The sequence below is a fragment of the Citrus clementina genome, unplaced genomic scaffold (assembly GCF_000493195.1).
Source record: "Citrus clementina cultivar Clemenules unplaced genomic scaffold, Citrus_clementina_v1.0 scaffold_5, whole genome shotgun sequence".
NCBI lineage: Eukaryota > Viridiplantae > Streptophyta > Magnoliopsida > Sapindales > Rutaceae > Citrus > Citrus x clementina.
Genome location: NW_006262201.1, coordinates 16,479,871 through 16,494,864, shown reverse-complemented (window position 1 = coordinate 16,494,864; position 14,994 = coordinate 16,479,871). Strand labels below are relative to the sequence as shown.

At 37.6% G+C, this 14,994-nt stretch overlaps 1 protein-coding gene across 1 annotated transcript; it reads right to left on the bottom strand.

The window, feature by feature from the left end:
- Positions 1 to 7,091: 7,091 nt before the first annotated feature.
- LOC112097973 lies at positions 7,092 to 7,940 on the bottom strand. Its single transcript, XM_024183570.1, has 2 exons — positions 7,415 to 7,940; positions 7,092 to 7,327 (listed from the first exon to the last, which is right to left on the bottom strand). Exons 1-2 carry the CDS (start codon positions 7,938 to 7,940, stop codon positions 7,092 to 7,094), a joined length of 762 nt encoding a protein of 253 aa, XP_024039338.1.
- Between the last annotated feature and the right edge of the window lie 7,054 nt (positions 7,941 to 14,994).

Sequence of the window (14,994 nt, the reverse complement as noted above, 5' to 3'; positions counted from 1 at the left end):
TATACAAAAACAAAGATTTTAATATACTGACAGACAACAAAACATAGTCTTCAATATATTAAAATATATATTTTTTAGTATTTTATTGTGCATCCTCACTTTAATAAAGTGAAGATGTCCTCACTAGAGATGGATTATATATATATACTGTGCTCCTTTCTCTTTGAATCAAAGGCCTCTTCAAATTCTTTAATGTAGGGCCATTGTTTGCTTTTTCTTTTTAGTTAGGTTGTCCTCCCTTGCTCTTTCCCTTTCCCTTAGCGGATTTGAAGCCCCCTTGCTCAACCTCCAAATCCCCTCAGTTTTCATAAATATTTTGTGTGTGTGTGTGTGTGTATTGTGCATTTTAATAGCATGTCTACATTGACTTTATTAAACTAAAGAATTAACAGCATCTTTGAAGGAAAAAAATGAGGGCACTCTCTCTCTCTCTCTCTCTCTCACACACACACACACAAATATATGAACAAAATGTAATATAAGAAAATTCCCTTGTTTTTTAGGGGGTTTAGAATCCAATCCAATCTGCTCAATTCATATGCCATGAAAATCTAATCCATAAAAATTCGATCTTTTGATAGGTGGATTGGATTGCAATGAAAATGTAGGCCTTGCTCGGTATTGTTTTCCAAATTTTGTTTTCATGAAACAAAAATAGGAACGAAAATGCTATTTTCAAATTTATTTTTTAAATTTAAAAATGTGTTCGGTATCATTTTAAAAAATAATCTTGAAAATAAAAAAAAAGTAAAATATGTTCGGTAGGAATAATTTAAAGAATTATTATTGGAATAATTTCCATAAACTTAAAATAAAGTAATGAATAATTATTTTTATTATTTAATCGGTTTGATTATTTTAATTTTAAGAATAAATTAGGTGATCTCGTTAATTTTTTTTTAAAGAAAAATGATAAACTCTACACATTTGATTTAATTAATATATAAAAAGATAAATATTATAATGTATAAAAAAGAAAAGATTATTGTGGGGAAAATTGATTTTTTGGGAATAATAATAATGATAATGATGATGATAATAATGTTGTTGTTATTATTATTATTATTTTGTGAGGTGATGGAAGAAAATTGTTCATTTTGAAACTTAATACTGTATTGGAAAACAAGAAAAACAAGAAAAAATTATTTTCTTATTTCCTTTATTAAAAATGTAGAATGAATTTTATATTTTAAAAAATGATCCACCGAGCACGTATTTAGTGTTTTCTAAATTCATAAAACAAAAAACGGGATTTGAAAACAATACCGAATGCACCGCACCCTTAAAAATCGGCAATCGATTGATTGGATATGGATTTACTTCCGTAAATCTGCAAAAATCCGTGAATCCGCCAAAAGAATTTAATTAAAAAATAAAACTTGTAAATATAGCATTACTACTTAATATAAATAAATAAGTTAAAATATACTTACATTTATACCATATTATATCTTATTCGATAATAATATGAAATAAAAAAATAATTAAATAATTGAATAATTAGATAAACAAATAAATCTTCCTAAACAATTAGTTTTCATAATTTTAGTTAATTTTTATATATTGATCTAAACAAATATTTTTTTTATAGGTGTGTTATATTTTGAAATTTTGAATGTATAATTCTAGCTTTATTGAAACAATTATTTATTTAAATCTTATTCAATTTTCAATTTAATCGGTAGTAAGTATTTTTATATTAATTTTTTATTTAATTAGTTCGCGGATTAGGCATAATTAAAAATTTTTAATTTACAAACCAATCTACAAAATGGTGGCTTGTATATGGACTGGGTTAAAGCAGCATCCAATCTGCAGATGTATGGATTAGATTTGGATTGAATTTCACAGTTTGTAAATCGGATTAGATCCAAAATTTATAATTCACAAAATTATGAAATGGTTATGAATTGATATTTAATCTGCAAAATCCATTTTGCAAACATTGCCGGTGTTTTTTTTTTTTTCTAATGGCAGATGATATATTTCATTTGACGATTATAATTTTAGTTTCAGTGAGCGTAGCTACATAGCATTAGCATCTCCTCTCCGTGTCCCATAAGACCCCATTAACAAAATAGAATTATATCCTAATTTCCTTAACGATTCAATCTCTTTTTTTTTTTGATTAAGAGGGGCTCTTATCAGAGCTAAGAATTAACAAGGCGGGGATAGACTACCCCATAAGTGGCTTGGGACATAATCTGGAGCACCCCTTTAGGTGGAGAATTAAAAACACGAAGTCCTAATGGAAAAGAACAAGCTAATGTAGCCAAATAATCCGCGGCAAAATTAGCCTCCTTGTAAACATAAGTAATCTCCACCCGCCAGTTGCGTCTGATGAGTTCTTGGATAGCACGAATGAGAGTAGAAAACTCATTAGAGTTCACCATGTTGTTCTTCACAAGTTGAGTAACGCAGCGACTGTCAGCCTCAACACAAAGCCAACGGATCCCTTCGTTCCACGCAAGAATCAGTCCTTGATAGAGACCCCATAATTCCGCCATAGTCACTGAACAATTCCCTAGATTCATCCCAAAGCCAGCAATCCAATGACCATTGTGGTCGCGAATTAAGCCCCCTGCAGCAGCTACACCAGTCGGCTTGCAGGCACCATTTGAGTTCAACTTGCACCATGGCCAATTCGGAAGCGACCAACCAATCCATTTGTTAACTTTTCTGTTCGTCGAGATCAAAGAAGACCCTTGAAGCAAATTCACCTCCTCCGTGCGAGCCTTGACATCATTAACCATGGATAAACCGTCCATAGCTAGACCATTCACCTAGAACTAGTTCCTCCAAAACCATAATCTCCATATCGCTATACCAAAGAAGCAAACCCAATTTCGGACTCCAGAAATAGGCCATGCATTCTGAAGATTCTGCATCATCCATTCTTTAAAAGGAGCTTGGAAAAAACACTGCCTCATTGCTACAGGAATCACCCAATACCAAAAACCTTTCGTAACCATGCAGTCTCTTAAAACATGCAATATATCCTCAACCGGGGCACCACATCTATCACATTCAGTATTTATCAATATGTGACGCCTTGCAACCTCAGCTTTGGTTTTCAACCGACCATGAAGAGCTAACCAAATGAAAACTCTAACACCCTGAGGGCCTGGCCACTTCCAAGCCAACTTCCAACTAGTATCCTGTAAAAGAGTATCCGGAGGACTGATAGCAGTATAAGCCGAGGAGATCGAGAAATTCCCCTTATTTGAATGTGACCAATAGAACTAATCCGGACCTAGCAAAACTGTGGGGGGATGTATTGACGCAATCTTCATGATGGCCGTATGAGGAAGAAAATGATCAAATAATGCCCAATTCCATTGCCCATTCGCTGGCACACAATCAGCAACCTTTAGATGAGTGAGATGATCGGGAATAGAATAAGTGACCTGGCTCGCAAGGGGCTTATCCTTGTACACCCAACAGTCCCACCAAAAATGGATTCTCTTACCATCACCAACAGACCAGCACACACTTTCCATCGTATCACTCCAAACTTTACCGATAGCTTTCCACATATGAGAACCATAGCGGGTCGGCAATGTCAGAGGGGGGATGGAATTATTAACCCCATATTTGGTACACAGGACCCGAACCCATAGGCTATCCTTAGCTGAGATGACTCCCCAATTGAGCTTTATTAAGAGCGCTTTATTCATCACGTTTAAATCCTTAAGCCCTAGGCCTCCTTAAGCCTTTGGTTTACACAAAGTATTCCAGCTAACCATACTCATTCTTTGCTGATTGGAGTTTCCACTCCATATGAATTTCCTGCACGCTTTATCAATCTTCAGATTAATTCCAGTGGGAAGGCTAGTTGTTTGCATAGCGTAAACCGGGATAGCTTGTAAAACTGTCTGAGCAAGGGTTATTCTGCCAGCCAAAGACAACAGAGATGCATGCCATCCCGAAAGACGCCTTTCCACTTTATCAATAATGTTCTGGTATGTATGCTGCGAAACACGAGTATGCAACAGCGGCATCCCAAGGTACGTGCCCAAGTCTTTGGTGATGGGGAACCCAAGTTCAGCCCCAATTCTTTTTATGCTCCTAGCCGAGATATTTTTGGAGAAGAAAACTTGAGATTTAGACTTATTAACTTTAGCTTCTGAGCTCTGACAAAAATTATTCAATACCATATTTATCATCCCAGCCTGCTCAATATTTGCTTCAGCCAAGAGTAAGAGGTCATCAACAAAAAATAAATGAGTAAGAGGAGTACCGCGACGAGCAAGTCGAATTGGTTGCCAATCCCCAGCAGTGACCGCTTTATTAATCCCATGGCTGAGCCTCTCCACACATAGAACAAAAATATACGGGGAGAGAGGGTCTCCTTGCCGTATACCGTGGGAGGGAACGAAATCATTAGAAGCTTCACCATTCCATAATACTTTCATTGTTGCCGAAGTAATACATTCCATAATGATCTGGATCGTATCTCTAGGAAGTCTCGTTTCATGCAGCGTCTCATAAATAAAATCCCAGTTCAGTCTATCATACGCCTTTTCAAGATCCACTTTAATCGCCATGAATCCTTTCTTCCCCGTTTTCTTGCGCATAGAGTGAATAACTTCTTGGGCAATCACAATATTATCAATTATATGACGGCCCGGAACAAAGCCAGTTTGCTGAGGGCCAATAAGAATCAGCATTAGTGCCTGCAATCTATTCGCCACAATTTTAGAAATGGTTTTGTAGGCCATTGTGCATAAACTAATCGGGCAATACATTTTTAGATTAACCGGATGATCAACCTTTGGGATGAGAACTAGAAGCGTAGTGTTAATTTCCTTCGGAATACTGGCGCTACTGAAACTATTCTTTATGAATCCACAGAAAGAGTGGCCAACGATGTGCCATTGGGATTGATAGAAAATCGCATGAAGTCCATCCACACCAGGGGCCTTGAGTGGCTTCATGCTAAAAATAGTCTGCTGGATTTCAATATCCTCAATGGGAGCAGTGAGCCCTTGAGTGAGAGTTGCATCAAGGATAGGGAAGCAGCCCCTGATTGGATATGGTCGGAAAGCCAAAGTCTCACTAGTATAGAGGGCCGAGAAGAAAGCCGTGGCATGCTGCTTAATAATTTTATTATCCACAATCCATTCCCCATTATCATTATGAATAGTTGTGATTCGATTTCTTTGACATCTGGCTAAATTTTTTTGATGGAAATAAGCCGTATTTCTATCCCCTTGGATAAGCCAATCTTTGCGTGATTTTTGAAGCCACAAAATCTCCTCTTGTGTAAGAATTTCCTCTAACTCCTTTAGTTTAAGTTCTAACCTGGCCAAACTTCGTCGAGACTTAGTTTCTAATACCTTTTGAATCCCCCCCAGTCGTGCTAAGATCCATTGCTTCCTTTGAAAGATATTGCCAAAATGGTCTCTATTCCATTCCAAGGCCTTTTTTACAAAAATATCAGCAGCATTTAAATACGGCAAACTGTTAATCCATGCATTTGAGACAAACTCCCCAAAAGACTTGTCGGTAAGCCATGCAGCTAAGAAATGGAAAGGTTTTTGTCCCCTAGTGCTGCTGGCTTCATTATTAAACCGAACTAAAATGGGTCTATGATCTGAAGCAATCTTTGGCAAGTGTAAAACTGCATTGTCTGGATACTTGTTTAGCCACTCTGTATTAGAAATGGTTCTGTTCAGCCTCTTCATAAGGAAGCCACGAGACCAAGTGAAGCGGGGTCCATGGAAATTTAAATCAAACATTCCATTCTTATTAAACCAGCTCTTAAACAGACCACACACCCCAGAAATATGTGTAGAGCCACCTTTCTTCTCAGCAGCACAAAGAATGGAATTAAAATCGCCTCCCACCAGCCACGGGCCATGAACCGTTCTAACCAAGAAATCAAGGTGATCCCACAATTACCTTCGCAAAATAGGATTAGGACTCGCATACACAACTGTGATCCAAGATTCAAGAATGTTATTCTTTGAAATTTTGAAATGGAATTGTTTGTGATTGATCAAGACTTCCACTTCAAAATAACCCTGCCAAAGAATCCATATACCTTCAGAAAAACCCGTAGCTTCAATACGATGAGAGCAATCAAATCCGCTACCTTTAATAAAATCATTGGCTTGCTTCCCACTGATTCTAGGCTCCATTAAAATAACCATAGAAGGTCCATAATTCTTGATAAGGGTGTTAAAAGAGCGACGAAAGCCCTTCGAAGCTGCTCCCTGTACATTCCAAAAAAGAATTTGTAACTTCATAAGAAAATATTGGAGAAAAGAAGAGCCTTACTGCAGCGGCCGAGATGCCTCTTCCGCTAAGTCCATGGCCGTTTCTTCAACAAGGGATACATCACCTTCCGAAGAGTCAGCCCCGTCCTCACTTGTAGCCACATAATCACTATCATTCGCGTCATCTTCCATGTCCATGTTAGCAGCTAAACCCTGGAGATTAGGAGGGTCACCATCCAAATCTGACAGAATAATATGCCCACCAGCACTGTGTTGGCCATTGGAGGTTTTTGGATGGACATCAGCAAGAGGGAAATGTGCAATGACATTATCAGTAGAGAAAGAGATGGCCGAGTGATGAAGGGGATTTAAATTGGTAGGAACGTACACAGGTAGAGGGAAAGGAGTGGGGCTTGTATGGCTTGCATAGAGGTTGGTAACACCTCGTGAGACATGTGTGTGAGTAGGGCTTTGCAGAATTGTATTCTCTTTAGTATGGGTTATCTCATTCAGTCCAGTAGATGTACATATGTGTCCCGGATCCGTAGGATTAGCTGATTGGTGAACATTTTTCTTTCTAAAGGGTTTATTTTTTGACGACCAGGTAGGGCTAGACTGAGAAGTATTGTTATCTCTATGGGTCCGTTCTATATGGGCGTCTTGTTTTTCCTCGTGGTTGGATTCCTTGTCTCCGAGATTAGCTAAGATATTGAAACGTGATTCCTTACCATACTTCCCCTGAAAAACTTGCTCAGTTGCCTGATTGGAATTGCTTTCCTTTTCCACTCTCGGCTTTTCTTTGCGAGCCACTACCATCCATGGCCCGAATTTTGGCTCATTTCGGTTGTCATTGTCGGCCTTGCTCCTCCACTACTGCTCCTCTGGATTACCTGGGATATTCACTTCATCCTCAGTCGGACCATTATTCTCCTTATCTGAACAGCTGTCCTTATAATGTCCGTACTTCCCACAGTGAAAACAAATAACCGGAAGATTCTCATATTCAACTCTCTGGACTTTACCATCCAGATGAAACTGTGAAATTAGAGGGCTCTTAAGGTCTATTTCCACTGCAATTGGAGCGAATTTACCCCTCTGTGCAGATTCTGTATTATAATCTATGCGGATAACCATTCCAATGATTTGCCCAAGCCGTCAGAGTATTTTCTTGTGATAATAATGCAGAGCCATGCCCGGGAGACGAATCCAGGCCACCACTTTATCTATCTCCCCCTTAGAACTATCAAAGTGGGGTAACCATGGTTGCACAGTCAGATAATGTCCCATAATAGTCCAAGGTCCAGAGGTTAAAGCATAATCCGCATCTCCTGCATTCTTGAATCGGACCAAATAAAAATCATTTTCTAGATCAATGATGTTAAATCCCGGCGTCAAATTCCACAGCGATTCCAATCTGTTACACAAAGCCCTATATCCTATGCGGCGCCCCAACAATTTCACCACAACTATATTCTGCCAAGGCTTGATCAACTGCTCATGAACTTTCGGTGAAAAAGTTATAGATGGCATAGATTCAATATTCATAAAAAACACATCCTCCGGATTTAAATCTAAATCTTCGTCGCTGCCAAACAACTCTTCCTCTGTGTCCTTTTGTGACTTCATCAATTGATCTCGAAAGGAGAGGCGCTCAGAAGTATTACCAACATCACTTTGAGCCCTAAATTTTGCCTTCTTGGTGGAGCGATCATCAGCCATGAGGGGGGGGGGGGGTTTCTCAAAGCTTTCCATAATCTCGAGGTGAAAAAATAATCTCAAAGCTTTCCATAATCTCGAGCTTTCAATCTCTTTAGCTGGTCTTCTAGATGATTTTCCTTTAAAAAAAAATAATTTGATATAAATAATTAGCAAATAATTTGATATAACTAATTATCAAATTATTTTTATTTGTTAATTATATCCTAATTTCGTCAACCAATGCGCCATCGAACCCCTCCACCACAACATCACCAAGAAAACCACAAAAACATGGTTGGTTAGAATAGAAGAGTTGAGTTCCGGCAACGTGCAAGTCAAGAATGTGCTTGATGGAAGTCCGTTGGAGGAGTCGTCCAAGAAGTTGCTGTTGAAAAGTCATGCACGTGACATTGAAATTCAAAAATGAATGCAAAATTTCAAATGGCTACCAAACATTTGAAGAAAAAATGGAAAGTTGGCAAATTTGTCAAATTTGCCAAATGGACACCATTGACTATTGGCTTAGGTTAGGTGGAATAGTAAAGGGGTTGGTGCAATAGTGCCATTATTTTCCCTATAAATAGATGGCACTTCTTCCATTCTATATCATCCCAAAATTGTTAAGCTTATAAGTTTCTAAGCTTTTGAGAGAAGTGAGAGAAGTGTGTCTGAGGAATTTATTTTTCCTGCAGAGTATGAGAGTACTGAGTATATTTAGGTTTCTAGGAAGTGAGATTCGTTACTCAAATATTGTACTCTATTAATTGTTTAATAAACAATTATTCTTTCTTGCCTCCGTGGATATAGGTTTAATTACCGAACCACGTAAATTCTTGTGTCCTTTATTTTTCAATAATTATTTGGTGCGCTTGATTCCGTATTCTGTGCACAACAAGTGGTATCAGAGCCGACGGTTCGTACTTGGGGGGATACGGTACTATTCACGTATACGGTACTATTCACGAATACGGTGGAGACGGCCATTTGTACTTAGGAGACAATCTATTGTAAGTAGTGTGTATTTTTGCATGTCTAGGAAAGTTCTGTCAAAAAAGGCGATAAGAGTCTAAGGATTCTGGTTTTTAATTGGGACCGAGTTCCCATCCAGTTTCCTAGGAACTTTCCTAGTGCATTTATTCACTCGAAATTAACATCATAGAGGCTGTTTTTTAAGTGGAAATAGTTCATTGAGAAAAATGGTAGAAGGTGAAACTTCTAGAATTGGGGAGAGATCTACCGAGACTATTTCAGGAGACACTTCAGGTGGGAGGCGAGATTTGTCAAATCGCTATTCAGCACCTGTTATAGGAGGCCAGAAGATCGATGTTGAAAAGTTTGATGGGAAAATCAACTTCGGCATGTGGAGGCGCGAAGTTATGGATGCCCTTATTCAAATCGATCTCGATGTTGTTCTGAAAAATAAAAGACACTTGTATGATGAAGAAATTTGGGATCGTATGAACGAGAAAGCCTGTGGTCAGATCAGATCTTGTTTGATCAAGGGGGTGAAATACTTGGTGAAAGATGAGGAGTGTGCAGTGACTTTGTGGCATACATTGGAAGAGAAGTACCTGGTGAAAAGTCCTGAAAATCATCTTCATGCAATGAGCTAAGTATATGGCTTTCGAATGAAGTCTGGGGTGTCAATGCACGATCATGTTTCAAGATTTGAAAAGTTACTTGCTGATTTGAAGAATCTTGATGAAGATATTAAAGATGAAGTCAAGGCTATGATTCTGTTACACTCACTACCAGAGGAATATAGCCATTTTGTGACTACTTTGATATATAGGAAGAGTGTGATCGTCTTTAAAGATGTTTGCACAGCATTGACTAGTTTGGAGATTCGGAATAATGATAAAAATTCTGAACGAGCATCGTCTGAAGCTTTGGTGAGCAGAGATTGGGCGATGGAGAAACAGAAGAAGCGTGGTGGAAAGAATTCTCGATCCAAATCGAGAAGCAGAAATATAGCTCGAGATGAGTGTGCCTTTTGTCATGAAAAGGGCCATTCGAGAAAAGATTGTCCAAAGGCTCAAAAGAGAGATGAGAAGAAACCAGCAGCAGCAAACATGGCACGGAAAGATGAGAACTCTGATTATTCACTAAGTATTACTCCTACAGCATACGTGGCTAGTTCGAGTGAGTGGATAGTTGATACTGGAGCAACCTATCATTTGTGTCATATTAAGGAATGGTTTACGAATTTTCGTAATCTGGAATCCGGTGCAGTTATGATGGGGAATAATCAACCTTGTCGCACAATGAGGATAGGAACAATTCAGCTCAAAATGTTTGATGGAATGGTCAGAGAACTCAAAGAGGTTAGATTTGTTCCAGAGATAAAGAAAAATCTAATTTCTGTGGGTGCTTTAGAAGCTAAAGGTTACAAAGTTACCATTGAAGATGGCACAATGAAGTTTACACATGGGGCTATGGTGATTCTGCAAGGGGTTCAGCGTCATAATCTGTACTATTTGAAGGGAGGTACAACTGATGAAGCAAATATTGTTGAGGCGCACAGTGACACCACCAAGCTATGGCATGTACGACTGGGACATGCAGGAGAAAAGTCTTTGCAAACTCTGATGAGGCATGGACTCTTAAAATGTACCAAAACCTGTAAATTAAATTTCTGTAAGCATTGTGTAGTAGGCAAGAAAACAAAGGTCAAGTTTGGTACAGCTAATCACGATACTCGTGAGATCCTTGCATATGTTCATAGTGATGTATGGGGACCAACCAAGACTGCATCAATTGGTGGAAGCCATTATTTTGTTAACTTTGTTGATGATTTCTCTAGACGTGTATGGGTGTACACCATGCGAGCAAAGGATGAGGTTCTAGAGATTTTCGTGAAGTGGAAGAAATTGGTGGAGACTCAAACTGGCAGAAAGATCAAAGTATTATGATCTGATAATGGGGGTGAATATACTTTTGATCCATTCTTGCAAGTATGCTAGAACGAGGGTATTAAAAGACATTTCACGGTGAGACATACTCCGCAACAGAACGGTGTGGCTGAGCGTATGAATCGTACTTTACTAGAGAAGGTACGATGTATGTTATCTAATGCTGGTTTAGATAAAAAGTTTTGGGCTGAAGCTGTGAGCTACGCAAGTCACTTGGTAAATCGGTTGCCTTCTGCTGCAATTGGAGGTAAAACTCCTATGGAAATGTGGTATGGAAAGCATGTACAAGACTATGATTCCCTTCGTGTATTCGGGTGTCCAGCTTATTATCATGTCAAAGATGGTAAACTGGATCCTCGTGCTAGAAAATCTATCTTTGTGGGATTCAAAGGTGGAGTAAAGGGCTTCAAGCTTTGGGATCTCGAAGACAAAAAGTTTGTGTGTAGCAGAGATGTCACATTTGATGAAGCTTCAATGATAAAAGCTTCAAGTTCTCAGCATGTGGAGAACAAGACCACAAAGGTATTGTAGTGGGTGGAGTTTGATGCAACTCCATATGTACCAATTAGTTCTACATCAAAGAATGGTTCAACTATGGAGGTGACACCTAGAGTTGAAGAAGAGGTTGTTTCTTCTGATGTCCCACAAAATGAAGAAACAATTGATGATGTAGATGATGATGATTTTATAGCAACAAGGAGACCAAGAAGAGAGATAAAGAAACCCGGATGGCTTACTAAAGATATGGTGGTAGCCTATGCACTTCCAGTTATTGATGATGACATCCCCAATACTTTCGGTGAAGCATTACGCAGCAGTGAAAGTGATCAGTGGAAGCTAGCCATGGAGGAAGAGATGAAATCTCTCCATCAAAATCAGACTTGGGAACTTGTAAAGTTACCAAAGGGGAAAAGGGCTATTGGCAATAAATGGGTCTACACCAAAAAGCAAGGATCTCCGAATCAAACAACTCCTTGATACAAGGCAAGGCTCGTGGCAAAAGGTTTTGCTCAAAAGGAAGGTATTGACTACAATGAAGTTTTCTTTCCAGTTGTAAAACATACTTCCATTCGTATCCTACTTGCCTTAGTTGAAAAATATGAGTTAGAGTTGGCTCAGTTGGATGTTAAGACAGCGTTCTTACATGGAGATTTGGAGGAGGAAATCTATATGATTCAGTCTTGTGGTTTCAGAGTTGCTGGAAAGGAAAATCGTGTGTGCAAATTGAGTAAATCTTTATACGGATTGAAACTAATTCTTCGAATGCGTTGAGTTTGGAGACTTTTGAACTACGGTTGGCTTGATCCCAAATTTTGGGTACGTAGGCAGTCGAAACGACACAGCCATTCTGGATCCTTATTGAAGGATCACTTTGGGGATGAGGGTTCGTTGGTAGTCGGCTCAGATTTGGACAAATTTTCGCCAAGGTGGAGAATTGTTGAAAAGTCATGCACGTGACATTGAAATTCAAAAATGAATGCAAAATTTCAAATGGCTACCAAACATTTGAAGAAAAGATGGAAAGTTGGCAAATTTGACACACCATTGACTATTGGCTTAGGTTAGGTGGAATAGTAAAGGGGTTGGTGCAATAGTGCCATTATTTTCCCTATAAATAGATGGCACTTCTTCCATTCTATATCATCCCAAAATTGTTAAGCTTATAAGTTTCTAAGCTTTTGAGAGAAGTGAGAGAAGTGTGTCTGAGGAATTTATTTTTCCTGCAGAGTGTGAGAGTACTGAGTATATTTGGGTTTCTGGGAAGTGAGATTCGTTACTCAAATATTGTACTCTATTAATTGTTTAATAAGCAATTATTCTTTCTTGCCTCCGTGGATGTAGGTTTAATTACCGAACCACGTAAATTCTTGTGTCCTTTATTTTTCAGTAATTATTTGGTGCGCTTGATTCCGCATTCCGTGCACAACAGTTGCTGCCAAAGTCTTTGAAAGGCTAAAGCCTTTGGACTTGAGCATGTTCATAATGTTGGTGAAGGTCTTCAGAAGGCTAAAAAATCTGCTGTTATGAAAACGTATCTTTTAATAAAGTGAGTGTTTCTTCATGTCTTGATCATGACATTGACGATGGGTTTGTGATTATGGCAGTCACGAACTGCTGGTGACGGAGAAAGGAGATGAAAAGTGGAGATACCACTGAATTTGATGATTCTGAACGAATTCAATTTCAAAATATTGTTCATCATAACGAAAAGTTCTATGATTTGAACATGGATTCTAAAACTTTGCAAGTTACTAAAGTTGCTAATGTTGGATGTCAGTACTATCAATTTGTTTCGTTTATGCACTCTGTGAAGAAATCGTGCAAAGAATTGTTCTTTATTTATCTGGGAGCGTTCTTAGAAAAGGGTGATGAGGGTTATGATATTCGGAGCAATAGAACTGATTACCCATTTGTTTGCATTTATGTGTTTAAGCTTGATATCAAAGGATGTTGAAGATATTGCGTTTGATTATGGAGTTTGGTACCATGATGAGGATGACAATTTGGAGGATGAGGCGCTATTTTGTGGCAATGATTGTTCATTCTTTAACTCAGCATTTTATTGATCAGACTCTAGATTGAAAAAGATTAATTCCTTTGAAAAAAAACAAAAAAAGGGTAGTGACCCATGATCATAATTTTCCAATTTAAAAATTTGATCACCACTGAATTAAATGCAATTCTTTCTAAGCCCCAACAGACTCATTAGCTGGAAAAATTCTACAAGATATCAGAGGTAATATAAATAATTAATGCATGTATGACATATGTAATTAAATTTAATATGATTATCACTTAAATGAAATGTCATAATATCATTTACTTGTTGTATGGTTGACATAGTACATAAGATATATTGTAGAATTTTTTCACCTGTTATCCGAAGATCACATTGGGCCCCGACTAATCCAGATTCGAGTCGGGTATGACCACTAGGGCGTCAAAGCTCTTCAAACAAGTATTTAACGCAGTTGCATTTCTAATCCTCAAACTGAAAAACCTTGGTTAAGTTAGAACAACCCCATGCCAGCTGATCTACGCGCTTGTTTGTTATATTTTTACTTTACTCTTGATGTGTATTTGTTAGATTTTTTCACTCTAAATTCAAGCGTTACCTCCCTAATTAGGTGATTTTTTTTTAATTAATAAAATCCTCTCATATCATCGAAGTTTGCTAAAAAACAGAAAGAAAGACGTATGGAACATCGTTTCCGAATTGACTTGGCCGAATATCGATGTAAGAGTACCTGGATGGATACATCAAGCTTATGAATTACAAGTGCTCTACTGAATTTACTTAGGGTTGTATCATTAATACTCTTCCAAAATAATGCCACGAAATGTGTGTGTGTGTACCTATATGGAAAATTAATTGAATAAAGCCAGATACGGTCAATGAACGGTCTTGATAATGTATGGTCAACTGATCATTAAAGGCTTTTAATAATTAATTCATATTGAACCAAAGTTGGTTGCTGTGAGTGGTTCGGCACTCGCACTCTTTAAAAGAGCTCAAGGGTTCAAGCCCCGCTCTTGTATGGAGTCACCATTTTAGCTAGTATTTTACCCTTTATAGGCCGACCCGGTGCGAGCAGAGATTAGTTGAGATCCACTCAGGACCACCTCGTAATTCGGATAAAAAAAAATTAATTCTTATTGAGGAAGAAGAAATTAAGTCATGCAATTCACAGCCCAACTGGATTTTTTTTTTGTTTTAAATAAAAGATGAGTTTCCTGTTGCTTCTTTAATTTAATTTAGTTTCTTATTCTTTTGTTTTATTTTAAAAGGGTTTGTATTTTCTTAATTAAAAATCTTATTTTATCTTCAATGAATTATACAATATTTTACTTTCAATGAATTATTATAGTAATTTAATGACAAATTAACAAAAAGGTTTTTATACTATTATTTAAAAAACAATGATGAAATGAGTTATTATTATTTAAATAATAAGAATGAAATAGATTATTATATCAAACCCTAAGAAAATAAAGGAAGTTTTCCCGTATGAATAAATTGAAACACGAAAAAAAGAAAAAAAAATATTATATGCCAAAGAAAATGGAACTTAAATGAAAAGAATTTAAACCAGTCAATAATTAAACATTTTCATCTATTTCACAACTGGTAAATTTAGTTAGTCATACCAATATTTGCTGAA